The sequence below is a fragment of the Phocoena sinus genome, chromosome 7 (genome assembly GCF_008692025.1).
Source record: "Phocoena sinus isolate mPhoSin1 chromosome 7, mPhoSin1.pri, whole genome shotgun sequence".
Classification (NCBI taxonomy): Eukaryota; Metazoa; Chordata; class Mammalia; order Artiodactyla; family Phocoenidae; genus Phocoena; species Phocoena sinus.
Genome location: NC_045769.1, coordinates 112196057 through 112223085, shown reverse-complemented (window position 1 = coordinate 112223085; position 27029 = coordinate 112196057). Strand labels below are relative to the sequence as shown.

Genomic DNA, 27029 nt, shown 5'->3' with positions numbered 1-27029 from the left:
CCCTACTCACTCACATGCATGTAGAGCTGGCACACACACAGGGAACCCGAACATACAGCTGCTACCCACAAGGGAACACCCAGCCTCTGCACGTAACCCCTCCATGGGCTTCTCCTGCCCCAGGAGCCTCAGAGCTGAGCATGGAGCCTGGAAACCTCTGCCCACTTCTGAGCTGCTTTTCAGTCTCCTCGGCCCCCTCAGCTGCTGCCTCCTGACCCATCAGAGGGGCTCCGTGACTGTGACAGAGCTCCTCACTGTGGATGGAATGACAGGCTTGCACGTGAGCTCTGAGCCCTGCAAGGTTAAGGTTGCAAGCTCTGTCTGGGTGGCAGTAGAAACCACCGGGTACCTGACATAGGGTTTTTTTCAAAAGCTGCTGAACCACGTGCAAAAGAATGAAATCGGACCCTCAAAAATCAACTCAAAATGGGATTAAAGACTCAAATATAAGACCTGAAACCATTAACCTACTAGAAGAAAACGGGAAAAAGCTTCTCGGCATTGTTCTGGGCCATGATTTTTGTATATGACACATTTGAAAAGCACAGGCAGCAAAAGCAAAAATAGACAAGTGGGATTGCATCAAACTAAAAAGCTTTGCACAGTAAAAGAAACTATCAACAGAGTGAAAAGGCAACCTATGGGGTGGGAAAATATATTTGCAAACCATATATCTCATAAAGCGTTAATATCCAAAATCTCTAAGGCACTCACAACTCAATAGAAAAAAAAAAAAAAAAAGAACCCAAAAAACAAACCAGAAATAATAATAGTAATAACCCAATTAAAAAATAGGCAAAGAGACCTGAATAGACATCTCTTAAAAGAAAATGCCCAACGTTACTGGACATTCAAATATCAGGGAAAGGCAAACCAAAACCATAATGAGACATTACCTCACACCTTACAATGGCTATTATTAAAAAGACAAAAGATAAGTGCTCTTGAGGATGTGGGAAAAGAAACCCTTACACACCGTTGCCCATTTCTGGATGTATATCCAAAGGAAATGAAATCAGGATCTTGAAGAGATATTTGCACTCCCATGTTCACTGCAGCATTATTCACAATAGTCAAGATATGGAAACACCTAAGTGTCCGTCAGCGGATGAATGGATGAAGGAAAATGTGGTATATATATTATTCAGCCTTAAAAAAGAAGGAAATCCTGCCCTTTGCAACAAGGTGGATGAACCTAGAGGACATTATGCTAAGTGACACAGAAAGACAAAGACTGCATGATTGCACTTATGTGTGTAATCTAAAAGTCAAACTCACAGAATCTGAGAGTAGAGTGGCTGCCAGGGGTTGGGGGAGAGAGAAGTGGGAAGATGTTGGTCAAAGAGTACAAAGTTTTAATTACGCAAGATGAATAAGTTCTGGGGAATCTCATGTACAGGATGGTGAGTATTGTTAACAGTCCTGTATTGTACTTACAATTTGCTGAGTGGTTAGTTCTTAAAGTGTTCTCACCACACAGACAAAATGGTAACTCTGTGAGATGGAAATGGTAATCCAGCCACCACAGTGGCTTGATTGTGGTGGTCATTTTACAGTGTATATCAAGTCGTACGCCTTAAATATATACAATTTCTGTCAATCATACCTCAGTGAAACTGGGGAGGGAGGGTTAGCGGCTGAAGAAGCCAGCTGCTTTCCCATAGGAACAAAATGCCGCTCTGATGGGCAAGGTCAGTAGGAGAGGTCCTGAGTCAGGGCCTTTCTGGAGCATCTCAGCGCGGATCCGCCCGTCTGTCCAGAGTTCAAACTCCTGGACGAGTTTATGACAGAGCAAATCGACCTTTCGGAGCCGCATTTACTCATCTGTGCTGTCGGGGCCAAGGGCAGCCCTTGGTGTTAGGACTCAGAACCCCTGGCCCCCGGCACCCCAAGCGCCACCGTGGTCATCTATGCGCCCGGCCCGCGCGGAGCCGGGACCGCGGAGACCCCTCGGGTGGAGGCGCCCCGGGCCGAACGCGGCGCACGCGGGAGCCGCCCAGCCCGGCCCCGCCCCCAGCCCCGCCCCCGCCGGCGGCCGGGTCGCTGGGCCGGGTCTTGGGGGACGCGGCGCGCGCGGCGAGGGAGAAGCCCGGGCCCGGGGAGCGCGGCGGCTCCGCCCCCGCTCTGGGCGCTCCGGCAACCCCGCGGCCGCCCTGTCGCGGCGGGATCCCTGGGCGCGCGGAGCCGGGAGGCTGGGCGCCATGGCCAGGGCCCCGCAGTCCCGGCACCGCCCAGCGCCGCCTGGGAGCGTCCTGCGCGCCCTCCTGCGCTGCAACCTGCCCCCCGGCGCCCAGCGCGTGGTGGTCTTCGCCGTGCTGGCGCTGCTCGTGCTCATCAATGTCGTGCTGATATTCCTGCTGGCCTTCCGCTGACCGCCGGGGTGAGTGGCGCCGGCGTGGGCCCCCTCCACCGCTGCGCGTCTTTCCTGCCGCCCGGCTCCGGCTGTGGCCGCCCCAGCCCCCAGCTGCCCGAGGCGGGGCCCTGAGAGCCCTGCACCGCCCCACGAGGGGAGGCCTATACCTCAAACCCGTGCGCTGGGGCCCGTCTGTGTGCGCGTCCCCCGGGGCACGGCCGGCTGGGTGACTTAGGGGCGCGGTGACACATGTGCCATGGGGTCCTTAATGTCTGTCTCGTGTGTGTGTGTGTGTGTGTGTGTGTGTGTGTGTGTGTCTCACTGAGGGTGCAGATGCCGCTGTGGCCGCAGCTATCTGGTTGTCAGGGAACCTTGCACATGTGACCACCGTGTGAGCGGATCTGGACATGCCTTTCTGTGCGGGTTGAGAGATGTCTGAGGATGAGTGGGCTCCTCTGCTTATGTTGCCTGCAGTTGCTTTTCCCACTTTAGGTGTTAGATAAGTGGTCTCAGTCAGCGTCCCCCCCACTGCAGGCAGGCCGCCCCCCACCCTGCCCCTTGCAGGTGGGCACCCCTGGGCTGCGTGCACGGGGGCCCATGGGATCTGCGTTGCGTTCCCAGACTGTAGGCATGGACTCCTCCACCAGCGTGCATGTGTGAGACAGCTGGGAGGTGGGGCAGGGTGGGGAGGGTGATGGGTGGTCATCAGGGGGCGCTTTGAGGCAGAGCCTGGCTTTCCCAGCCCTGTCAAACTCTCAGAGGCACAAAAGGGGATCCAGCACCCTGTCCCTGGCTTGTCTTCGTCCTGAAATTGCCCCCCGCCGTCCGGGACAATCCCCCACCTGCCTCCACAGTTTTAAACACCCCATACCTCAGAGCCAGCGTATGCTCCCCACTGCCAGGCCAGGAGGGAGCCCGGAACCCTCGCCCCTGGGCCTGCCCAGCCTGAGTTTTGGCTTCAGTGCAGCTGCACCTCAGACAGAGTGCCAGGAAGGGCCTCTGTCCAGAAGCCCACCCAGCACTGGCCCTGGCAGCCTCCAGGCTGTCCTGAAAGTAGAATGTGTCTCTGACCTCTTGGAGCTACATCTTGTCTTAGTGACGTCACATAAATGGTTAATGTCATAGCTGTACCTTGTCTGAGCACCTCCTCTTTGTGGATCTACACGGGAGACTGGTGACCCAGGTAGAGCACACTGTTACTCTGGGTTCTGATGGGGACCGAGGCACAGGGATATCAGGGGAGTTGCTCATGGCTGTGTGTCTATCAAGTCCCCTGTGCCCAGCAAGTCGCTGGGACAAGGAAGTGACAAAGGTCACCCTACCCTACCCCCTGCCATCAAGGGCTTCTAGGTGACGGGTCAGGATGGGTATGGGGGCTTGTCCATAAAGGCGTAAGGAATCCTGGTCTCTCTGGGAAGCCTGCCTCTTTGCCCCACACCTGGAGCCCTTCCCAAAGCTGAGCAGGAGACCACCTGCGGAGGACCCGCACCTCTCCGCAAAGGCTGGCGGAATAAAGCGGGGGCAGGCAGGAGGCACTGGGCCATGCAAGCGGGGATTTTGCTCAGGGCTCATTGGAGGGAAGGTGGAGGACAGGGGGAGATGCCTGACCTGATTGATATCATGTGGGACTAACCTGGGAAGGGAACTGGTCAGAAGCTGGGCTGTGTGGGGTGTGTCTGCAGTGCTTCCTCCCTGCCTGGGCTCTAGCAGTGGGGACTACCTCCATGCTGTCCTGGAGACTAGCGCGTGCAGCTCGTGTGACCTGAGGATGGACGGCATCCGCCTGCGATCTAGCAGATTGTTCTCAAGAGATCAGAGTGTAGCATCCCATTAGCCAGCCTGTGAATGTGCACTGGCAGGTGCGTGCCGGAAAAGGGAGTCTCAGAACACCCACTTCCCCAGGATCAAAACTACAAAGCTTAATGAACCAGAAGTTTTGTTCCCTGCCAGATTCAAACCTCAGGTTACGAAAGCAGCTCCAGGGGTGAACCCTCCCCAGTCTCCGTAACTCATCACTCAGAACGTACAAACCTTCCCAAATAGTCTCCATCCTGATGGGCCAAGTCACCCTTGGTCACTGTCCCTGTACGGGAATGTTCACCTGCAGCCACGTCCTCATTGGCTCAACTGCACCACCTTTGAGCCACTCTGCTTCCTCTTGGTCTAGGGCCAGATCCTCTGAGGGCTGGATGGCAGCCCGCTTGTGCCCGTGTGCCGGCTGTGGGCCGCCCAGCCTGATGCCTGCTCCCGGGCTGCAGCTGGCCAGCTCTGCTCACGTGGCCTCGCTGAATCCTCTGGTCTCATCCTGGCCGCACTGCAGCCCGGAGGTTTCTCCCTGCAGAAGAGGACAAGCCTGTAGTAGGTCTTCTTAGCTGGGATGAGTAGTGGTTTCTTGAGGAGGCCTGCAGCCCCCAGGATTAGCCCAGTGCTGTCTGCCCAGGGTCCCTGGGTGGGCCACGGGAATCTGCAGCCCTTGAACAGCTGCTGCTGTGAGGATGGGTGTACACATAAGCTGTGGATTATTCTGAAGGGTGGTTTCACTGGGGTTTGGAGCAGGTTTAAACCCAAGAATACATGAAGAACCTCATGGTGGTTTGTGAATGTGCTTTCTCAGGCCCTACCCTGGAGGAAGGGCCCAGCCTGAGTGCACTCCAGTACCCAAGCACCCCTTGCTTCTCACCCTGTCCCTTTGGGGTGCCGTGGAGACAAGTGACCCCCCCGCTGGGCAGCAGCTCAGAGGAGGAAACAGCACAGAGGCCGTGCCTGGTGATGCCCCAAGGCCTTGACTGCTTAGCCAAAGAGCCAGCTCAGGTCTGTGACAGTCAGAGCCAACACCTGGTCCCAGTAGAGAGGGGCACAAACCTCACCTCCTGGGCAGCCCCCAGCCCACTGCTCAGGAGGTGGGCTGCCCGAAGCTCACGGAGCCACTCGTCATTCACGGAGTAGACACTCAGCCCACATTACATGAGCAGGGAGGAGTCAGCCCAGTGCAAAACGGAGCTCTGAGCACAGGGGCTGCCTGGGAGGGGAGCGTCCCTCCTAATGCGATTTCTGATCATGCGGGAGGGAGGAACCACGCCAGTCATTTCCGGAGAGAGAAATTAATATAGAGAATTGTCAGCCAGGTATAAAGTGGGTGACTCAGTCATGAAGTGCTCAGGAACAGCCCTGAGGTTTCTGTGAAGGAATGAAGGAAATAGACTGGAATAATTAAAACTGAGAATTCTGTGAGCTGGAGGCCTAGAACTCTGAGGAGGGGGGCTGCTCAGCTGGTGCCGAGGGGGCCGAGACTGGCTCTGCAGGCGTTCAAAAAACACTGCAGACCGGATCCAGCTACTGCAGTGGCTGGGCACCAGCAGACCTGGGGAAGCGGTGTTTGCTGCTAATCAGGTGGTAGACTGCAGGTCCACAAGAAGCCACTAGGAAGGAACAAGCCCCCTCCCTCTCCAGTTCTCAGGTCCCCTCTGATGCCACAGGGGACGGCCGGCACAAGCAGAGATGCAGCCGGCAGTGCCCCAGGCCAGCATCACGGAGCAGAGCAGAGACACGGGAAGCTGAGAGGCAATAGTTTAATCACGGCCCGGGGGGACGGGAGGAAGGTGTGTGCCCTGTGTGCAGGAGGGGGCAGCATGCTCGCCCTCAGATTCTGTGGCTCCCCAGGATTCTAGCAATCAAGGATCAAGTTCACCGCCAGTCTAGACATGCCCTGGGTACAGCCCTGCCTCCCGAAGAGCGGCTGGCTCAGAGGGAGCCTCCGTCTGCCCCTCTGTACCACGAGTCAGGATCCCCCCTTCCCAGGGGTGGGGGACAGAGGGCAGGAATACCCTCACCCCCGTGACCTGCCCTCCCTGGTTCTCTCCACAGCTCATCAGCGATGGCAGTGTGGTCTGTGCTGAAGCGCTCTGGGACCATGTCACCATGGATGACCAGGAACTGGGCTTCAACGCCGGGGACGTCATCGAAGTAATGGATGCCACCAACAGAGAGTGGTGGTGGGGCCGGGTCGCTGACGGCGAGGGCTGGTTTCCAGCAAGCTTTGTGCGGGTACGCACTGGCCCGAGCTTCTCCTAGCCCCGTAAAGAGGCAGCTGGCTCTGCTCAGCAGTGCAAGCCTGAAACTGCTCTGGGGTCTGGGGTGCTGTGTGTGGACCTCCCACTCATAGCTGCGCTGGGACTGCAGGCTGGGGGCTGGGTGGGCGGGTGGGTGTTGGGAAGCCCAGCCTGGGAATCGAGACACAGCCTTCCTCCTGCGCCACCACCAACTCCAACCCTGCCCCTGCCCCTCCCTCCAGGAGTCCTCAGTGGCCAGTGAAGAATGAGTCAGAAAAGTGGTCCCCTCCGGGCGCGGGGGCGGGGGGGGGGTGTCTGTGTGTTAGAGTACAGCCGCCACAGCCAGCTGGGCTTCCCAGGCATCTGCAAAGCGCTGTGCAGACCATCTGTGCGGGGCGTCTCAGTTCTAACTTTCACAACAGTCCTGGGATCTGGGAGCCATCGCTACGCCTGAGGAAACTGAGGCAGGAACAAGCTAAGTCTTTAACCCAAGAGATCACGGGAGCGAACCCAGACCTAAGGCAGCCTTTGGTCTCCAGGGAAGGAATCCAGGCGCAGGCTCCGAACCAGGCAGAGGGCTGTGGGGAGGGGAGTGCTTCTCCTGCCCCAGACCTCCCGGAGGAACAGCGCTCTCTGCACCGAAGCCTTTCCTAGTTACAGTCCCAGAGCTGGCAAGGCCACATCACCCGTCTGCTTCCTTCACAGCCCCTAGAGGGCTCAGTAGGAGCGGGCGCTGGCTCAGAGGCCCTGCAGTGAGCATGTGCCCGGTTCCGAGCACTATGCCTGGCAGAGCCGAATGTAAGGGGGAGGCCGGGGGACGGGGCGCCTTCGGACCTGGCGTCCCCCGTCCCTGCGGGCACTGTGCGGGTGACGGAGCGGCTTCCTGCCCCTGCGGTCCCGAGGGATGCTGACCGGCTGCGTTGCCTGCAGCTGCGGGTGAACCAGGACGAGCCAGCGGACGACGCGGCGCTGGGGACCGGGCACGGCGGGGCCGGGCACGGCGGGGCTGAGGCGCAGAGCAGCAAGGACCAGATGCGGACCAACGTCATCAACGAGATCCTCAGCACCGAGCGGGACTACATCAAGCACCTGCGCGACATCTGCGAGGTGAGGCTCGCGGGCTGGCGGGGCTGGGGGTGGAGGGGACCCGGAGGTGAGCCTGACCGCCCGCGCCCCCAGGGCTACCTCAGGCAGTGTCGCAAGCGCGTGGACATGTTCAGCGAGGAGCAGCTGCGAACCATCTTCGGGAACATCGAGGACATCTACCGGTGCCAGAAGGCCTTCGTGAAGGCGCTGGAGCAGAAGTTCAACCGGGAGCGGCCACACCTGAGCGAGCTGGGCGCCTGCTTCCTGGAACACGTGAGCAGCCCGCCCTGGAACCCCGCCCCCGAGGCCCTCACCCTGTGCGGTAGCCCCTGAACCCCCCATCTCTGCTGGGGGCTCTGCCCTGCCCCACCATCCCTGGCCCCGACCGCTGTCACCCTTCCACTCTGCTTTAGAAGTTTCTCTGCTTCTGGGGGTCCGGGTGGGGTGAGGTGGGCAAACCAAGCCGCAGAAGGCTCCCTGGAGCAGGCAGGCCTAGGCTTTGGCCCTGGAAAGGATCTGCTTGGGACAGAGGTGGGCTGGGCCACCTGCTGAACACCCTAAGGGCTGTTCCTAGTGAATTCTGGGATTCCTCTCACAGTGAGCACACTGGAATTGAGGTTGAATTAGTTCTTACTTCCACTCTAAATGCCAGTTGACATTTTAGCCAAGGTTCATTGGACTCATCTGGGCTAGGTGGACTCCTTGTTCTCATCCCTCTCCTGTGGCAGTCATGTGGGGCTGAGCAGAGGATGTCTAGCTCAGCCCATCAAGGACAACCTGGGCTCCTTTCCGACTGCTAGCAGTGGGGGGTTGGGGAGGCCCTTCCACCCCTCTCCAGTGGCAGGAGGAAAGCTGAGGAGGGTGACCTCAGAAGCAGGTGGTGGGTCTGGGTACCTGAGTGAGTGTGGGAATTTGGGTCCCGTATTATTCATCAGGCAGAGTTGTGACAAGGGAATGGGAAACAGGGCATGTCTAACAGGCACGCTATCAGCATTACCCAGTGGGACCATCACAGCAGCCTGCCAGGCAGCCAGCTACCCTCCTTTTCCACCTAAGTCCACGAAGTCCTAGGTCAGACCTAGGTCTCCCTCTGGCTCCAGGTAGATGAAAGTTACACACAAAAGCAGGCACAGTGAGTCTCCCGTACAACACACATGCGACGTGGATATATCTCTGTCACGTGGTGTTGAGTAAAGTTTGACAGCGGCTGTGTTCAGATGTGAGGCCAGAGCTTTGTGAGGAAGAAGCAGAACACTGGGCTGAGGAGGAAGACAGCCTGGGAGGCACAGCCGTCGGGGTCTCTCTTAATCTCCCTCTCTCTCCTTTTGGGCTGTGATATCCCTTCCTTATTAATATCATGGATTTCACCCAGAAACCTGGCATACTGTCAAAATATCTGCTGAGGGCCCTGCAGAGAAAGCTAGGTGGCGACGGGCAAGCGCATGCCTGAGTTTTCTGGGGTCTTTCACGTCCCTGGGCACGATTCTGCGTGGCTTGTGCCCAAAGACGTAGGTAGACAGAGCCTGGGCTCCCTGAGTTGCCTACCGCCCCCGCCCCCACACTGCCCATGGCCTGGTGGGGTCAGGAGGCAGCCGTCCTCACCTCCAGCTGTGCCCGCAGCAAGCGGATTTCCAGATCTACTCAGAGTACTGCAACAACCACCCCAACGCCTGCGTGGAGCTCTCGCGCCTCGCCAAGCTCAGCAAGTACGTGTACTTCTTCGAGGCCTGCCGGCTGCTGCAGAAGATGATCGACATCTCCCTGGACGGCTTCCTGCTGACACCTGTGCAGAAGATCTGCAAGTACCCTCTGCAGCTGGCTGAGCTGCTCAAGTACACGCACCCCCAGCACAGGTAGGAGGGTGCTGGGGGAGGTCTGTTGAGGCTTTTAGTGTGCTGGGCACTACTGCGGGCACTGGGGTGACAGCACAGACCGAAACGTACAACAATTCCAGCCTTCGTGAGCTGTCCTTGCAGTGAGGGGCTGGGCTGAATAAAGTTGAATAGGATATTAAGTTCTGCTCTGTGCCTCTTTTATGGAGAAGATGGGGGTATGCACTTGATGGGTGGAGAAATGGCCCAAGGGCGCAGCCCCAGAGGGATCTCGTGAGCCCTCTTCCACCTCTGTTCCGCCCCAGGGATTTCAAGGACGTGGAAGCTGCCTTACATGCCATGAAGAATGTGGCCCAGCTCATCAATGAACGGAAACGGAGACTTGAAAACATCGACAAGATCGCTCAGTGGCAGAGTTCCATAGAGGACTGGGAGGTGAGGGCCCAACACCCCCAGAAAATGCCGTGGGGCTTGGCCTTGGCTTTAAAACCATGCTTGCCCCTGAGAAACCTAGGAGGGTGCTGAAGCAGGGGGCCATGCTCCTAGGAGCCAGCAAACAGGAGCTAGTGTCAGGAGGGAGAGCTGGGGCTCTGCAGGGCCAGCCCGGCCCATGTCCGAGCCCCAGGCCTTGAGCGTTGCTCCCGGAGCAGGCCTGCTGGCCTCCTCCTGGTGAAGAGCTCAGGGCACGTGTAAAATGCCACATGCTCCTCTCAGGGTGCAGCCAGCCAGCCTCTGGGGACAGGCTGGGCCCCCAAGTTCGAGTTAACTTCTGGGGCGCCCAACAGAAGGGGCCAGGCTTGCCACAGTGTGACCAGAGACAGACTGCCACCGGTCGGAGGAGCCTCCTGGTTCCGTTTTCCTGGCATACACAATCCCCTCACGTGGGCCAGTCTCGTCTTCTAAGGCAGCACGGATGCCTGAACTAACGGCGACGGTCCTGTCCTGTTCTCTCCAACTCCGCCCACCAACCGTAAAATCCGTGAAAAAACAAGATTCCTAGGCCCCATCCTAGAAATACGGAATTAGACTCCCTGAGAGGGGGGCTGAGTGTTTGATTTGTGTTTTGTTCTGGGTGCCTGGCTTTTGCTTTCCTGATGATTGGTTCTGAGGCCCAGCCCTGACCAAGGACCCTCACAGACTCACTTATCCCAAACTGAATGGCTGCCAGCAGTGCCTGGCTGTGGTTTGCATTTTCCTGGAGGAACCGGGTGCAGTAGGGCTTCATCTGAAAGTGTGAAGTCTGATGATAGGAATTCAGGTACTAAGTAACACTGAGCCAGAGGAAAACCTCCGAAACCCCTTTTGAAAGACAGGCCTCGGAAGTGACTTCCAGCCAGGTCTAACTGTTCTCTAGAGCCGCACTGTCCAATCAAAGTACCGTGTGAGCCACATAGGGAATTTTGTATGTGTTAGGATCTATCTTAAAAATGAAAAAAAGGGGCTTCCCTGGTGGCGCAGTGGTTGAGAGTCCACCTGCCGATGCAGGGGATGCAGGTTCATGCCCCGGTCCAGGAGGGTCCCACATGCCGCGGAGCGGCTGGGCCCGTGAGCTGTGGCCGCTGAGCCTGCACGTCCGGAGCCTGTGCTCCGCAACGGAAGAGGCCACAACAGTGAGAGGCCCGCGTACCGCCAAAAAAAAAAAAAAAAAAGAAAAAAACAGGTGAAACTAACTTTAATGATGTTTCATTTAACTCAGTATATCCAAAATATCATTTCCACATGTAATCAACATATAAAATACCATTGGTGAAATAGTCACAGTCTTGATTTCATACTAAGTCTTAAAAATCGGTGTATAGTTTTCCTAAATGACACCTTGATAGGGATTAGCCACATTGCGAATGCTGACGCCAATGACTGCTGTGGGGCCTCATTTAACGGAGATGACCAACTCCTAGGCCAAACCGCCTTCTGACTCCACCCCACTTCCTTGGGCTTCAAGAGCAACCCCTTCCTCTATGGCCTGCTGCTTGCTGCAGACCCTGGCCCGACGGGGGCCGTGGGCAGGCAGGGCCAGTAAGGACCCCACCTACCGAGCCAGCAGTAGAGACAGGACACTGAGCCCAGCAGAGCCTTGCTCTAAGCCCCAGGATGGGAGCACTCAGCTCACGGCTCCCCTTGGGTTCCCCAGGGAGAAGATCTCCTGGTCAGGAGCTCAGAACTCATCCACTCGGGGGAGCTGACTCGTGTCACACAGCCACAAGCCAAGAGCCAGCAGAGGATGTTTTTTCTCTTTGACCACCAGCTCATCTACTGTAAGAAGGTACCAGAGTCACTCTTCCCTGCTAGATGGACCTGTTCAGAGCAGGAATGGAGGGAGTGAGGTCGAGGGCTGGGAGCAGCTGCCCAGAGAAAATGAGACACACATACACACACATACACACACACACACACACACACACGCATGCGCGCGGTAGGGGGCTGACTACAGAGTGAGCCTAGTGGCCCAGGGACCAGAGGGTGGCCCTCAGAGTCTGACCCGCACACAGTGCTGTTAAGAACACCCTCCTTCCTGAAGAGCCCCTGCTCGCTTCTCAAGCCAGCTCTTCTCTTCCTGTAAACCTCAGCTCCCCCTTCCCAACCCTGGGAGCCTCTGTTCCAGCTGCCTCCAGGCTTCCTCTTTGCTGCTGGCCTCTACTCCCCTTTGAAAACATGGCACAAGTGGCTGGGCAGCCCTCCTGAGCGCTGGCTCTGGCCTGGCCTCGGTAGACTGATGCTCTCCTTTGCTGCGCACTGTGGGCCCTGGCCTGCTGCCTGTCTCCATGGCTGCCTCCCTGTGAGGCTGGGGGTGTTCAGAGACCCCCAGGCCAGCCAGTAAATGTTAACTCAAGGAGCGCCTCCTTCGCCATGGGTTCAGCATGTGGTCGTGGGCCGAGCCAGGCTCGCTCTCCCTCCCGAGATCACTTTCTGCAGCCCGCTGGCCCTTCTGGTCACAGGGCAGAAGGTGAGGCAGGGCCTCGGACGCGGTCAGGAGGATGGTTCAGGCCGCGGGGCCGGGCAAGCAGGCGGGCCGGGGGGCTCACGGCGTCTCTGGCAGGACCTTCTCCGCCGGGACGTGCTCTACTACAAGGGCCGACTGGACCTGGATGGCCTGGAGCTGGTGGACCTGGAGGACGGGAAGGACGGGGAGCTCCATGTGAGCGTCAGGAACGCCTTCCGGCTGCGCTGCGGCCCCTCGGGGGAGAGCCAGCTGCTGTGTGCCAAGAAGCCCGAGCAGAAGCAGCGCTGGCTCAGGGCCTTCGCCAGGGAGCGGGACCAGGTGCGGCTGGACCAGGAGACAGGTGCGAGAACCCGCTTGGCCTGGCCCCACCGCGAGGGCCCACCCAGCCCTCCGTGCCCCCGTGCCGGGGAGCCAGCATGACCTTGGGACTGTGAGAGGCCGGTCTCACACGGGCAGAACCTCGGGGTTTGGCGAGGCTGCGGGACACGTCGTGGCTTCGGCCCCAGGCGTGGGTCACTTCCCCCCGCCACACGCGTGCACACACTCCATAGGGTGGGAGCCTCTGCTCAGTTGGAGTGGGAGGTGGGCGCCGGCCTCCAGAGGCCTCCCCCTGCCCCACGTGAGCACGGCATTCTCCTCCTGTCCTTGGGCCCCTGGCCATCACGCTGGGTCGGTTCTGCATCTGGCAAAGGAGCCGCCTCCACAGGTCCGAGAAAGGACAGTAGGCACCAGTCACGTCGGTGAGCCGGGCAGGGTGAGCGACGGGGCAGGGCGACGAGGCAGGCCGCCGAGAGGTGCACCAGAGCGCCCCTGCGGAGCACGTCCTCCGCCTGGGCGGCCGAGCCAGGCTGGTGGGGCGGGATGCTGAGCCCCCGAGTACCGTGGGCAGGGCCAGGTGCACAGAGACTGCACTGGTGCCAGGACAAGAGGACCGTGGCCGGGGGGAGGAGGGGGGTGTGGGAGGGCAGCTGTGGCTCTCATTTGTGGCCCCTTCTCAGGCTTCTCCATCACCCAGCTACAGAGGAAGCAGGCCATGCTGAACGCCAGCAAGCAGCAGGCTGTCGGGAAGCCCAAAGGTAAGCAGGTGGTGGTCCACCTCCAGCCACGGCAGCCCGGCCCAAAGCAGGGTCAGCTGGGCCTGGGTCCTCAGAGGTGCCCGCTGCCCTTTGCAGGTCTGAGTTCTCAAAGGCTGGCGGTGAGGGGAAGCCTGCTTAGGCACGCGGTGGGTATTCCTGCTCTCCAGCCCCGCAGGCTCCGGGGAGCAGCACACTGCTGTCCGGTGCCAGCTTTTCCTTCCCCAGGCAGCGCTGCTTCCTGGCAGCCGGCCTAGGCACCTCGTGGCAAGGAACTAACAGCCTGTTCGTACAGAAACGTTAAACGCCCCCCCAAGAGCAGCTCCAGGCCTCATGCCTTCCCACGCCCCCTGGCTATCCCCCCTGCAGACCACGGAGGGCAGCCCAGGCCCTTGGGTGTGGTCAGCCCCAGGGGAGCAAGGGTGGGTGTCGGAGGCAGCCCAGGGACGGCCCGCTGCCCCCACAGGCTCTGCCCTGTGCCACCCGGCTCCCAACACACCTCCGACCCCTGCTCTCTTCCCCTGCCCAGCCCTCAGCCGGCCCTACTATCTGACACGCCAGAAGCACCCAGCTCTGCCCACCAGCCTGCCCCAGCAACAGGTCCTGGTGCTGGCAGAGCCCAAGCGGAAGCCGTCCACCTTCTGGCATAGCATCAGCCGGCTGGCGCCCTTCCGCAAGTGAGCCCATGCCCCGCCGATGGCACCATCTGGACCTGCCCTGCCGGCGGGCCTCCAGCTTTTCCTCCCCAGCCTTCCTCTGCCTGTTACGCAGACTGGAGGTGGGAGGTGCGAGGTGCCCCCATTCCCGGTTTCCTCCCCACTACTGGGGCGCTGGAGACGCTGGCTGGAGAGGCAGGCCCCCAGCACGTGAACCTCCCGCCACCCTCTCGGCCTGTACGGGGCCTCCTGGGAGCCACAGCTCAGAACCACCCACCAGGCCAGCACGTGTGAGAATGCCGCTTTGGACCCTCTTCTCGGGACATCTAATCATCCCTCCTGCCCCTGGTTTCTCTGGGCAGGAGACGTCTCTGCCTTCGGCCACCTGCAGAGCCAGGCTGTGTGCCCCTCTGCCCTCCTGTTCTCCTTGCAGGCCCCCAGCTGGTAGACCAGGCAGCCTGCGTCCCTGGTGGGTGGGAACCAGGAATTCTGCACACAGAAACATCTGGCCCAGAGCCCACCCGTTTTTGCTTCCCAGCCCCTCTCTAGACACTCCTGGCTGCTGGACACCCTCTCTTCACTTGTGATGTGTTTGTTTATAGTGGAAAGAAAACCATAGTCAGCTGAATACTTCTGTCAGGGTTTGTGCCCAGTCCACCTGTAGCTGTGGGGTGATTCCAGAACCTGGTTCCAGTATTTTTTGTTCAGATTTTGTTTTTCTAACGGTAGAGAAAAAGAATTGTTAGTGACACGGAAAGACTGCCTTACCCTAAGTGAGCGTGAGAAGCCATAAGGACTGAATTCTGTGGCCCGGCACCCAGGACTGACCCACCCAGAGGCTGGTGGGCATGTGGGTTGGAAGGAAGCCTACATCCCACAGAGGAGGGGCACCAATGAGTGTGGCCAGGGCCTGGCTTGGGGCACGGAGCCGCCCCTGTGGCCCACGGGAATTCAGCAGCATGTACAGTCACTCTTGCACTACACCTTCTCCAAGCCAGAAACCACATTTAATTTCATAAAGAAACTTGTGAAAAATAACCTGGCTGCCGGCCCTTGTTTTCTGTGCATTTTCTCGTCCCCTCGCCACGTATCTGTTTCTACCCAAGGCCTTTCCTAAGACTAGAGGAATGAGCTAGGCCCCCAGGGCTTTGGTGGACAGAGGCTTCAGAGAGGCTCTGGGTAACTGGGAGCTGTCTCAGCACCTCCCTGCCTGGCTGCTTCCAGAGTCAGTCTGCTTAGCTGAAGTGAGTTTGGGGGACAGGCAGTCCGTAATCTTTCTGGGTCTCACCTTCCTCCATGGTGAAATGGGGAAGGATGTGTCTTCCTCCCAGGAGGACCCAGGCCACAGGACCACAAGAGGAGGAACAAGGGTGGCTTCCCTCCCCTTCCCCACAACCTGCTACCTTCATACACGTACACACTGCCCAGGTCACTGGGGCTGAGCCTGAAACCCCTGGACTTCCTAACTTAAGAGACGCTACACCTTCCATCCAGGCCAAGCCACCTGGAGACAAAACCTATGGGGAAAAATCATGAAAATCACAATATGCAACACAAGTCAATCTTTATTGAAAACTGCAGTATTAATACATAACAATTCTTGTTACAATAAACGTGCTTTTAAGAATTTTAAATCTGAGCGCATCTACTCATCAGATTGCGTAAAAAATTAAAATAGTACGAATTTACACACAATGGAATTGGCTCAGGATGGGTGTTCCACTCCTTTGTATTGATTGACACCTTAAGTTCAATGCAGAGGTGAGGGGGGCCTTTAACACTGGAAGACAATGCTGACTTAAGTTTTTAAAAAGTACTATGAGAACGGTCTAAAAAAAAAAAAAACAGTATTCCGAAATCGTTTTAAAAAAAACAAAAACCAATTTCCTAGTCAGTAACAGTGGCTCCCTGGGGTCTCTCTTGAGTGGCCATCACAGTAACCCCGCCAGGAACACATGAGAGCTGGCCTCAGGTCCAGCCCAATTAGTCTACCAACCACTGGTCTGCACAAGGACCTACAGGAGACTCCAACAGGGCTCAGGAGGCCAAGCCAAGACACTTGTCATCTCCAACACACCAATCCTGGGAGCACAGCATCCCCTGAAGCTCACTGCAGGCTCCCTGCACAGAGATGCCAGCCTCTCCTCCGTCTCCCTTGATGTTTGATCCCGGGGATTCAAATAAGATTACCCCAGAGGTTTTCTGTTCAAGTGAATAGGGTGGGGAAAGAGACAAATCCTCTGAAACATGTAAGATCAACTCTGCAACTTTCTACCTGAAAAGATCAGACCCTCCTTTGCAGCGTGTCCTCTGCAGGCTCCTTTCAGAAAGCTCAGGTTGAGTAACAAACAGCTCAGGACAAAAAAACACACCAACATGTGAAATGTGCTAGAGAGGAGAGTCACGCGGGCCACCCTTCCCCTATGCCAACCACTCCTCTCTAGAGACACACCCGTCCTTAGAAAGCACCAAGAGAAGAACCAGAAGCTGCCCCCCACCTCAAGCCCCACACCCTTAAGCCTGACCTTGCACGGCCAGAGGAAGTCAGGCAGGCGTCCCGTCTGGGCAATGCCCAGGCTGGCAAGAATGGGCGTGTCCAGCCGTTAGCTGCCAGATAGGGAGAAGGTGGCCCAACTGGTCAGAGTAATACTGTTTCCAAATGTTTACAAAGGACAGGTGAAGAAGTCTGGGTTTCCTTCTTAAAAAGCAGGCCCCAATACTGATGCGTCTGGTGCCTGCCATCCTTTCTCCACCTGCTGGTAGGACAGCACTACCAGAGATTAGTACATCCCAAGCCCCAAGAATCTGTTTCCTCTTGTTTGAAGTGCCGATGCCAGCAGATGGAGCGAGGCACTGCATGCCCAGCCTGGGAAGGGCAGGGCGCGTACCGACCAGTTGTCTAGCCCACAGCTCAGAACCACATTCGGCTCCTGTAAATACTACACTTGCATAGCACTCAAGAAACAGTCACATAATACAACTGGTAGGCTTAATAACCAAACCGATAAGAATGCTGAGAAAAGGTTGAACACAAGAGATGTAAAAGATTCTGGAAGCGCTTCTGTGCTTGTCACCATGAATGGCCCTGGCCCGGATGCTGGCCTCAGTTCTCAAAGGCAGCAGGATGACAGGACCATCACTCATCGTGAAACGTTCAGTCACCTGGCCCAGATCCAAACAAGATTTCCCTAAGCAGAGAAACATACCTTCTAAACCTTAGGGGAAGGCTGAAGAATAAAATTTCTTAAAAATATTCATGAAAAAAAAAATATATCCATGATGATACCTATGTTTATAGGAATTAGTTCCTTTACTTGCCTGTCTCAACTTCTAAAATAACTGTAATTTAGCTGAAAGACTCTCAAATTAGGAATGTCACATATAAAAAATGCAAAATTTCTCTGAATGTTCTACTATTGTGCTTAGGATATCAAATTATGCAACTTTATAACAGAAGCTCTATTCCTTAATTTTACTGGAACTAAATGCTGCTAAAATTACAACATATGATAGTTTTGTTACTATTCATTATATCCAGATTCTCACCTGCTAGCAAGATCTACCTTCCATATTTGGTAGCTGATGCCGATAGTTTCAAAATTAAAAAGATTTCCACAGAGATGTATTCCATAATGCAAAAGTATCTGATGAAGTCTCCCAACTCAACTTCACAAAAGGGAAATAAGATTTTTTAAGAAATTACAGGGGGGAAAGTGTTTATAAAGCTGATGTAAATGGGGAGAAAACGAAACCCACTCTTTCCTTTCTCTTGAAAACACCATTTAATTCAGTGCTCGTGAAAACACTCACCCTGTGTGTGCCAAGTCTCAGGCAAGCTGCAAGAAACAGCCTATATAATTTCTCATAACTTCCTCCTGAATTCAAATGAGTCCAATCCTTACAGGTAGTGGCATGTGTGTTTCTGTGTGTGCGCACACTGGGACGTTTAAAAAGCATATCCTAAACTCTTATTTTCTCCTATCTTATTAGGCTAAACTGGGGAAACCAACTTCTCTGTTCAGCCCCTGGAACCCTTAGAACATATTGATATTACAAACCGTCCACTATACAGATGGAATTACCAACAAAGAGTTGAAGTGGAGAGTGTGCCTGGGGTAAATGGCTGCTACTCACAAACACACACACACACACACACACACGAATACACACACACACACACACACACAAATACACACATACAAAGGTGGGTTAAGTGCTCTTGAAGCAATTTAAAGTACTTATCAGTAAACACACTATGTTAACAGACATTAGAAATAAATCTTCTGTTTACAATGATCCATGCAAAAATATTCCTAAAACTCTTATAAAATAAAATGTGAAAAAGAAAACTATGAAGAGTACTTACTATAAAAAATAAGGTTACCAAAGGTTCAGGGGTCAGGTATCCACTCACCATCCAGGGCTGAATGCCACCCCAGTGCCGGAGCCCTGACCAGCTGCTCAGGGAAAGGCGCCCTCCCCACCTGAGGCCCACAGCGCTTGAAACGACGACGGGGTGGAGCAGGGGCACCCCCACCCCTGACAGACCGCTGAACGGGAACGGCCCTCACCCCCCACCCCCTCCAACTTCATCTGAGGACAGACACACACACACACCCATCGATACAAGTTGGGCACATTTAGGCAAAAAATCCTCTTGGTTTCTTATGTACAATATTCAGATTTTAAACACAAAATCCTTTCTGTGATAAGTTCTGGCAGGCAAACACGTTCTGATGCTGCCTGGCCCTTTGCTGTCCACACGTGCTTTGTGCTGAGTGTCCCCAGCCACGAGAAGAGATGGCCAAAGGGGCTCACAGACAACAGGCGCCAGCCCTTTCCTCACACCTCCCCACAGCCATCTCCACGAGCGCCCTCCAGGTGGTCTCAGAGGACAAGTCCCCATCAAGTGCATGGGCCGAAACACAGCCACAGCCCTGCCTCTCTACAAGGAACAATCAATATCCAATAAAGTTCTGTTCCCTTTTAAAAGTTCTTAAATATACAACTTTCTTCATAACACACAGCTGAATGAAGTCTTTGCCTTCTTTGTGAGAGGGAGAACAACAATGCCTGCATATGTTTTCAGGTGACTCAGACATTTCCCGGGGGGGTGGGGGAAGGGGGGAAAGGAATGATTTTTCTAAGCTAAATAAAGGAGAGGCCAATATCTCCTCCAAGTGTGGCTGGTTCTCTTTCACATATCTCCCATCCCAGGAAAATAATTTAGCTCTACATAGGACTTTTCCATTAAACATATAGAAAACATCATCTCTATCTGTAAGAGATTTGTAATGAAAATTTAGATGGCAGAGAAAATTGCTTTGCTGATACATAAACCACCTTGTGTCCCTAACTGGATTCACGGTAATCCCTAAGGACGTGCACATCACACTGACCCCACAAGCCTAAATGGAGAGAAAGCCATTAACCTGGCTGCACCCCAAGCAGCGGTGGCCTCCCCACACTCTCCCCGTCCCTGCAACTCTCTCCCAGTGCAGTCCGTGCAAAAGGAACAGATGGGTGGAAACTAGAAGTCCACGTTTCCAACTGGCAACCCACGTCAACCCCAAAAGGCTGAAGAATCATCAAAGAGATTTCAGATGCTCTATGAAGAAATTCACTTTAACACTTATAACGTTAAGACTCTGCATACATTACAACAGTGCATTAGTGATACAAGTTGTAAAATACTTTTCCATTCCTTTGGATTTTGCATATGATGGTTCTGCATCAGTCACTGCAGGTAGATTGAGCAAGCTTTGTTTTTGTGTTTGTTTTTTTTAACATGCATTCAACTAGATATGATTCAGAACAGATTAACACTCCCTTTTTATCATTACAGTTAGCTAAAAAATTGCCTGGCAGCCCACCAAACAGGATTTGCTTTAAGACCAACCCACAGAGTCAGCTGGAGACTGAGGGTGCTAGGACCTGCTGGGTCGGCCGTAGTAGTGTTTAGCTAAGTGTCGAGAGCATTAAGAAGAAAGTCCTGGTTGGAGGCACAAGGCCTGCAGCACCAGCTGTGGAACCTCCATGATGTGACTGCACAGCTCCATCCACAAACCTGGGGGGTGGGGAGAAAGATGGACACAGTCACACACAGCTCCTCTGGCACCACTGCTCAGAAAAGGAGGCATTCAACTGGAGGAGGAGATCCACTAGGACAAGAAAGGGCAGCAGCAAGAGAGGCAGCCGTGCTGGTTCCCACGGACCCCAGAGACTTCCAATTACAACTGGAGTCCTACTTCCTGCAGGAGGCAGGCAGGAGACTAGAGCACAGCCCAGGTAAGGGACACAGTGCAGAGGATGCACAGCAAGAACTCAATGGTTTCCTTCTTCTTTCCTCTGCAGAGTCCCAATAAGGACAAAAATTTAAACGCTGCATTGCCTTTGGATCATCAGGTAGCATTTTTCTTGGCAGTATTTAAAATGACACAGATCTCCCATTCTCCTCTTAAAAAAATGCACTTTAGTCACAAGCTGGCCTCGGGCTTCACCACTCACTTACGTTTGCAGGGTGATCACCACTGGGGGGGCACATAGCTGTAGGTGGGTGTTCCTGGGGCCCGATACGTGGGCACAGTGACGGGGTGGGGGGCGACAGGAGTTGGGGAGTGGGCAGTCAGCAAGGTACCTGGAAGGAAGAGCAGGCATCTCAGTGGAAGGCAGCACCCCACCACTGCTCCCTCTTACAGGGGAGCTCCCGCCCAACCCCCGTGGCAAGGCGGGAGGCAGACAGGAAGAGGGGATGGCTCTGACCCACAATGCTCTCAGAACTCTTGATTATATACAAGTCAAAGCTGTATAAACACAGCAAGCTCGCATGGATAGCATGTCTGCAGAAGCCTTTGGGCCTCCTCTCCATAGAAGCATACCGTATTATTTTTCCAGATGAGGTGATAAAAAGAAAACAAAAATATTATTCGGCCTTAAAAAGGAAGGGAATTAGTCACATGCTACAACACGGATGAACCCCGAGGACATTATGCTCAGTGAAATAAGCCAGTCACAAAAAGACAAATTCCGCATGAGTCCACTTATACGAGGTCCCTAGAGGAGTCAAATGGACAGTGACAGTAAGGAGAATGGTGGTTGCCAGGGTCTGGGCCAAGGGGAAGGGGGAGCTGTTTAATGGGTACAGAGCTTCAGTTCTCCAGGACGAGAAAGTTCTGGAGATGTGACACCACAGTGTGATAACACCACTGACCTGTACACTTGGGTTGTGGTGGTAATAAATAACTGGAAGAGAGGGAGAGAGGGAGGCGGAGGGAGATTCCCAACTACACGAGCTTCTGAGTACCGTAAGCTAAGCATGTTTTCCCTGAAACTGCAGAAAACTCGGCTGTGTCCATTCACGGACAAGCACCACCTCGAAGCTACGGCCTCACCCGGCAGCCCTCCTCTCCCCCCTCCTTCCTGCCTGCACCCACACCAGGGCACCCACACCAGGGCCTGCCATCCCCGCCCTCCATGTGCCGCAAACACGCAGTTTCTATCTGTGCCAGACTCTCCTCCGCCTTCACGGGTAAGTATGGGAAAACCAAATAAAATAGTGACTCTAAGCAGAAACACACATGGTATCCTGAAACACCATTCTCTCCTGACACGTTTTCCTTATACTTAAGTCTAGGAAAACAAAGAGGGAAATATATATATATATATATATATATATATATTTTTTTTTTTTTTTCTAAAGACCCAGCCATGGGCAACCAAACGCATTGTGTGTACCTGGCCCCTCACCACAGACAATTCACATGCCCACAGGAGGTAACCTAATCCCTAGACATTCAGTCAAGCCCCCAAACACTCCAAGGTTCCATGGAGACAGGCCCATTTCAGCCACGGGTCTCTTCTCTCTGTGGTTTATTTTCCAGACCTAGGGGAAGCCTGGGGAGATAAAATCAATGTACGCCAAAGGATTTCTACAGGCAGCTGTTATCTCTATGAACACAAGACCGGCTTTCCTAGATTCACAGAAACATTCCCGTTCAGACAACTTGGCCTGCGCTGGTATCCCACACTGAAGGGGAGGATCAACAGGGCCAGCCCCCAGATCACAAAGTACCCCCCCTCTGCCCAAGCTCTATGTGCTCGCCATAGGCATCTGGTCACTCCTTGTCCCTACAGCCAAGTGACTCAGCTCTCCAAAAAAAGTGGCCCCATCCCATTTGGAGAGGGCTACTCAGTCATGGTCTATGGAAAAGGTACTTGGTTCATGGTCTAAACCCCACACTCCAGTCTCAACTGAAAGGAGAGCGAAGAGAAAGGAGGGGAGGTAAAGAAAAACACAACATGCCACTTCTTCCCAAAAGGATCAGATGTCCTTCCACACAACCCTAGCCATGAAAAGTCAAAGCCAAGGGTCAGAGTACTGGTGAGCTCTCCCTTTCCCCAGCCCTCATGCCATCACAGAGCAGGCACCCCAGGGTCAAGGACTCACCCGCTGACATGGCCATAGTGGTCCCCGCCACCATGCCCATGGTGACGCCGTTGCCTCTAGGCGGAGGGATGGCAGCAGGGTACACCGTCGCCGGCATGCCGTTGGGCTGCACCACTGTGGTGTGGTGGATGACGTGAGGGGGTGCTGCATACAGGGGCTGGGGGTAGTACGTGCCTTGCTGGGGAAAGAAGAGAGACGAGGGCCACAGGGTCCCACACCCAGAGGGTCAGAGCCCCGAGGAACCGGCCATTCCCACAAGCACAGTGCCCAGGAGACCCCGTAAGACACCCACAGCGCGCCCCAGGCCTACCTGTGCGTACGGGCTCTGCTGGGGGTAGGCACTTCGCACGGGGTATACAGCGGTCTGGTAGGGGTTGGGGGAGGAGGAGTACGGTGGCACCGCCCCGCTGGTGGGGGAACAGGACACTTTGTAAGGTGTGCCAGGAGTGTAACCTGAAACAAAGAAGCCCAAAGCCTTAATTCAAACCCACACTCGGCCAGACACAGGGGACGGACCAAGTGTGCAGCGAGGAACGAGGCAGTGTTCCAGCCCCAACCACAGTCATATCTGACACCTCTGCTGAGATGTGGTTTCACTGTTTAGACTTTATGTGCAAGTATTTTTTTTGAGGGGGGGATGGGGAGAAAGTTCTACCGAGTGCATACTTACATAGGAACAGGAAAGAAACACTTGTCCTGTCGGAATTTAAATTAGCACGCCCTTGCTGGGGCACAATTTGGCATTAAAAGTATGTGTGTCTTTTAACCCCACCATTCTACTTCTAGAAATTTGTTTTAAAGAAACAAGCACGGCACATAAAAAGATGCTCAACATAGCTCGTCATCAGGGAAATGCAAATCAAAACCACAGTGAGGTATCTATCGCCTCACACCTGTGAGAATGGCTATGAATAAAAAGAACACAAATAACAAATGTCGGTGAAGCTGTGGAGGAAAGGGAATCCTCGTACACCGTTGGTAAGAACACAAATTGGTATAGCCACTATGGAAAACAGTATGGAAGTTTCTCAAAAAACTAAAAATAGAACTACCACATGACTCAGCAATTCTACTCCAGGGTATTTATCCCAAGAAAACGAAAACGCTAATTTGAAAAGATACATGTATCCCAATGTTCATAGCAGAATTATTTACAATTGTCAAGACAGAAAGCAACCCTAAGTGTCCATCAACAGATAAAGAAGATGTGGGAAACACACACATACATATGGTCGCACAGGGGAATGTTACTCAACCATAAAAGAAGAAGGAAACTTTGTCATTTGCAACATGGATGGACATGGAGGGTATTATGCTAAGTGAAATAAATCAGAAAGAGACAAATACTGTATGGTATCACTTATATGTAGAATCTAAAAAATACAACAAACTAGTGAATATAACAAAAAAGAAGCAGACTCACAGATATAGAGAACAAACCAGCGGTTCACTGGAGAGGGAAGGGAGGAGGGGGGCAACACAGGGGTAGGGGATTCAGAGGTACAAACTACAAGGACACACACAGGGAATATAGCCAATATTTACAGTAACTATAAATGGAATATAACCTTTAAAAACTGTGCATCACTGTATTGTACCCTGGTAACTTATAAAATACTGTACATCAACTACACTTCAATTAAAAAAGAAAAAAAGAAAGAAGCATGGATTTGAACAAAGGCTGAACTGTAAGCATGCTCATCACAGTGCTGTTAATTCCAGCAAAAACAAAAGGAAAAACTTGTCAAACACCAGGGTTTTGCTAAAAAGACTTCTGGGTCTAAGGTACAGCAGGCTGAACACATACTTTTGCCTTTGTCCCCACCCAAAATGACAATAAAGCAGATTAATAAATAAAAAGACACAAAGCCACACAGATCAAGAAGAGAGAAAAGACATTTTAGAACCTAATAATTTTGGAATCTTTTTAAAAGTACAAGTGGAAAATAATTTAGCAGACTCAAAAAAGCTGTACTCTCAGCCAGCAGTGAAGAGGGTCAAGCAGCAAGCAGCCTGACACCTGGAAAGCCCCTTCCCCTAGACCTAGAAGCTGTCAGCATGTGTTGCCAGGAAGTGACGAAGGACCACGATCTGGAAGAGGGATTCAGAGGCTACCTGGTAAGCAGTAAGATGCCTGGCTCCCCTGACTCCCCATTCCAATGGAGGAGTTTTTCTCCAGGGAGGTTAAGAGAGGGTCCCTGAATTGCCACGTTCATAGCCCACTGATTTATACAGTCTAAACCACCAGCAAACTGTGGTACAACCATACAACAAAATACTACTACTCAGCAACCGAAAGGATAGAACTGCTGATACACATAACATGGGATAAATCTCAAAAAAAAAGAAAAATACAATATGCAAAAGAAGTCAGACACGGTAACACATGATATGAAACTCTAGGAAAGACCAACATAATCTACAGAGACAGAAAATCAATTAGTGGTGCCCAGGGGCCAGAGGGCATGAGGGCATCTTTCACAGGAATGAAGTCACTTGACTGTTTGTGGTGTCACACATCTGTATACATGTCCAAACACACCAAACTGTGCGCTTATAAAGGATGGCTTATATGCAAATTATACCTCAATAAAACTGCTTTCTAAAAAGTCTGAGAAGCCATTTCTCATTCACTAGAACGGCTGAGATGGCAGAGTGCTCACACGAGTTCCATGGAACAATACAACTTCTCATAAAGCTACAAATATACTTCCCATAGGGCCCAACAATTCACTCCTAGATACTTTCCCTATAAGAATGAAAACATACTTCCACAATAGGACTTGTAAAAAATGTTCACCAATCTTACTCATAATAGCCAAAAGATGGGAAATAATCCAAATGTTTATCAAGAGGAAAATGGGTAAATTATGATACATCCATATAAATACTACTCAGTATCAAAAGGCAAAAGCATGAATGAATCTCAAACCATGCTGACCTCTTAAAAGACATCAGACACAGAGCAAACACTGCATGATCTCATTTTCAACACTTAAATAAACCTAGCTATGGTGACAGAAGTCAGGGCGAGTGGTGTATGATTTGCAGCGGGTGAAAGGAAAGCCTAGGCGCAGTGGTTGAGAGTCCGCCAGCCAATGCAGGGGACACGGGTTCGTGCCCCAGTCCAGGAAGATCCCATATGCTATAGAGCGGCTGGGCCCATGAGCCATGGCCGCTGAGCCTGCATGTCCGGAGCCTGTGCTCCGCAACGGGAGAGGCCACAGCAGTCTGAGAGGCCCCCTTACCGCAAAAAAAAAAAAAAAAAGTGCTCAGTATTTTGTTTTGGGTGGTGGTTACGCGAGTATGATAATTGTCAAAATCCATCCAAATGAACATTTAATATGTGGGTGATTTGCATAAATTATATCTCAAACTTAAAAATGAGCTGAGTATTAAAAAAATGAAAGTTTAAAAAATTTAAACCACTTTATTAAACTGTGTTTAGCGGTGTACTTATATTTTAATCTAAAAGAGAAAAAAAGAATGAATGACTTCCAGGATATACACTAGTTTTTTTCTGTTGTTCTTTTTTTTAACATCTTTCTTGGAATATAATTGCTTTACAATGGTGTGTTAGTTTCTGCTTTATAACAAAGTGAATCAGCTATATGTATACATATATCCCCATATCCCCTCCCTCTTGCGTCTCCCTCCCACCCCTCTAGGTGGTCACAAATCACCGAGCTGATCTCCCTGTGCTATGCAGCTGCTTCCCACTAGCTATCTATTTTACATTTGGTAGTGTATACATGTCCATGCCACTCTCTCACTTCGTCCCAGCTTACCCTTCCCCCTCCCCGTGTCCTCAAATCCATTCTCTATGTCTGCATCTTTATTCCTGTCCTGCCCCTAGGTTCTTTAGAACCATTTTTTTTTCTTAGATTCCATATATATGTGTGGAGTCTCAGGATTTGGAAAAGCAACGTTAAAGACAAGAGCAACGTTAAAGACAAGGCAAAAACAAATACGGTATTTGTTTTTCCCTTTCTGACTTACTTCACTCTGTATGACAGACTCTAGGTCCATCCACCTCACTACAAATAACTCAATTTCGTTTCTTTTTATGGCTGAGTAGTATTCCACTGTACATATGTGCCACATCTTCTTTATCCACTCATCTGTTGATGGACACGTAGGTTGCTTCCATGTCCTGGCTATTGTAAACAGAGCTACAATGAACACTGTGGTACATGACTCTTTTTCATTTATGGTTTTCTCAGGGTATATGCCCAAGTAGTGGGATTGCTGGGTCATATGGTAGTTCTATTTTTAGTATTTTAAGGAACCTCCATACTGTTCTCCATAATGGCTGTATCAATTTACATTCCCACCAACAGATACACCAGTTTTAAATGATCTTTTTTTTGAACCACAAGTCCCCCTTTCCTCCAAGGGGCCAAGTCAGTCCTGGAGATCCACTGAGAACCATCATGCACTTGGTGTGCCTGGGTTCACTAAGACCTTAAATGCCATGTTTCTCATTTATTCTCCAGACTGTCCCTCATGGTGCTCATGATGAAGATGCTGGTAAAGGTGTTAATGCCCCAAAGTCACACACATCAGAGCAGGTGCTCAGACAAACCCAGATCC

General features: G+C 53.0%; 2 protein-coding genes across 3 annotated transcripts in view; one reads left to right on the top strand and one right to left on the bottom strand.

The window, feature by feature from the left end:
* Nucleotides 1–2102: 2102 nt before the first annotated feature.
* On the top strand, nucleotides 2103–15028 carry ARHGEF4 (Rho guanine nucleotide exchange factor 4). Of its 2 annotated transcripts, none has more exons than XM_032638550.1 (10): nucleotides 2103–2380; nucleotides 6218–6397; nucleotides 7333–7509; nucleotides 7582–7761; nucleotides 9109–9341; nucleotides 9626–9755; nucleotides 11452–11583; nucleotides 12358–12601; nucleotides 13260–13337; nucleotides 13864–15028. In XM_032638550.1, exons 2-10 carry the CDS (start codon nucleotides 6272–6274, stop codon nucleotides 14013–14015), a joined length of 1452 nt encoding a protein of 483 aa, XP_032494441.1. In that variant the 5' UTR covers nucleotides 2103–2380; nucleotides 6218–6271; the 3' UTR covers nucleotides 14016–15028. The 2 variants fall into 2 exon arrangements, with proteins under 2 accessions (XP_032494441.1, XP_032494440.1); XM_032638549.1 differs by having other exon boundaries at nucleotides 2341–2380; nucleotides 6218–6316; nucleotides 13864–15015.
* Nucleotides 15029–15537: 509 nt separating this feature from the next.
* FAM168B (family with sequence similarity 168 member B) overlaps nucleotides 15538–27029 on the bottom strand; it is a 37853-nt gene continuing 26361 nt past the window's right edge. Inside the window, exons 4-7 of the mRNA XM_032637414.1 lie at nucleotides 22747–22889; nucleotides 22437–22614; nucleotides 20502–20627; nucleotides 15538–20057 (exon numbers count right to left, since the gene is read on the bottom strand). Coding sequence (XP_032493305.1) covers nucleotides 20515–20627; nucleotides 22437–22614; nucleotides 22747–22889 — 434 coding nt within the window. The 3' untranslated portion in view covers nucleotides 15538–20057; nucleotides 20502–20514. The remainder of the gene's footprint in view (nucleotides 20058–20501; nucleotides 20628–22436; nucleotides 22615–22746; nucleotides 22890–27029) is intronic.

Excerpts from the sequence above, each read along its gene's own strand:
- ARHGEF4 (XM_032638550.1), top strand. The coding sequence starts at position 6,272 with ATGGATGACCAGGAACTGGGCTTCAACGCCGGGGACGTCATCGAAGTA. Across the intron at positions 6,398-7,332 it reads TTCCAGCAAGCTTTGTGCGG|CTGCGGGTGAACCAGGACGA; the intron begins GTACGCACTGGC and ends CGTTGCCTGCAG. Across the intron at positions 9,342-9,625 it reads TACACGCACCCCCAGCACAG|GGATTTCAAGGACGTGGAAG; the intron begins GTAGGAGGGTGC and ends GTTCCGCCCCAG.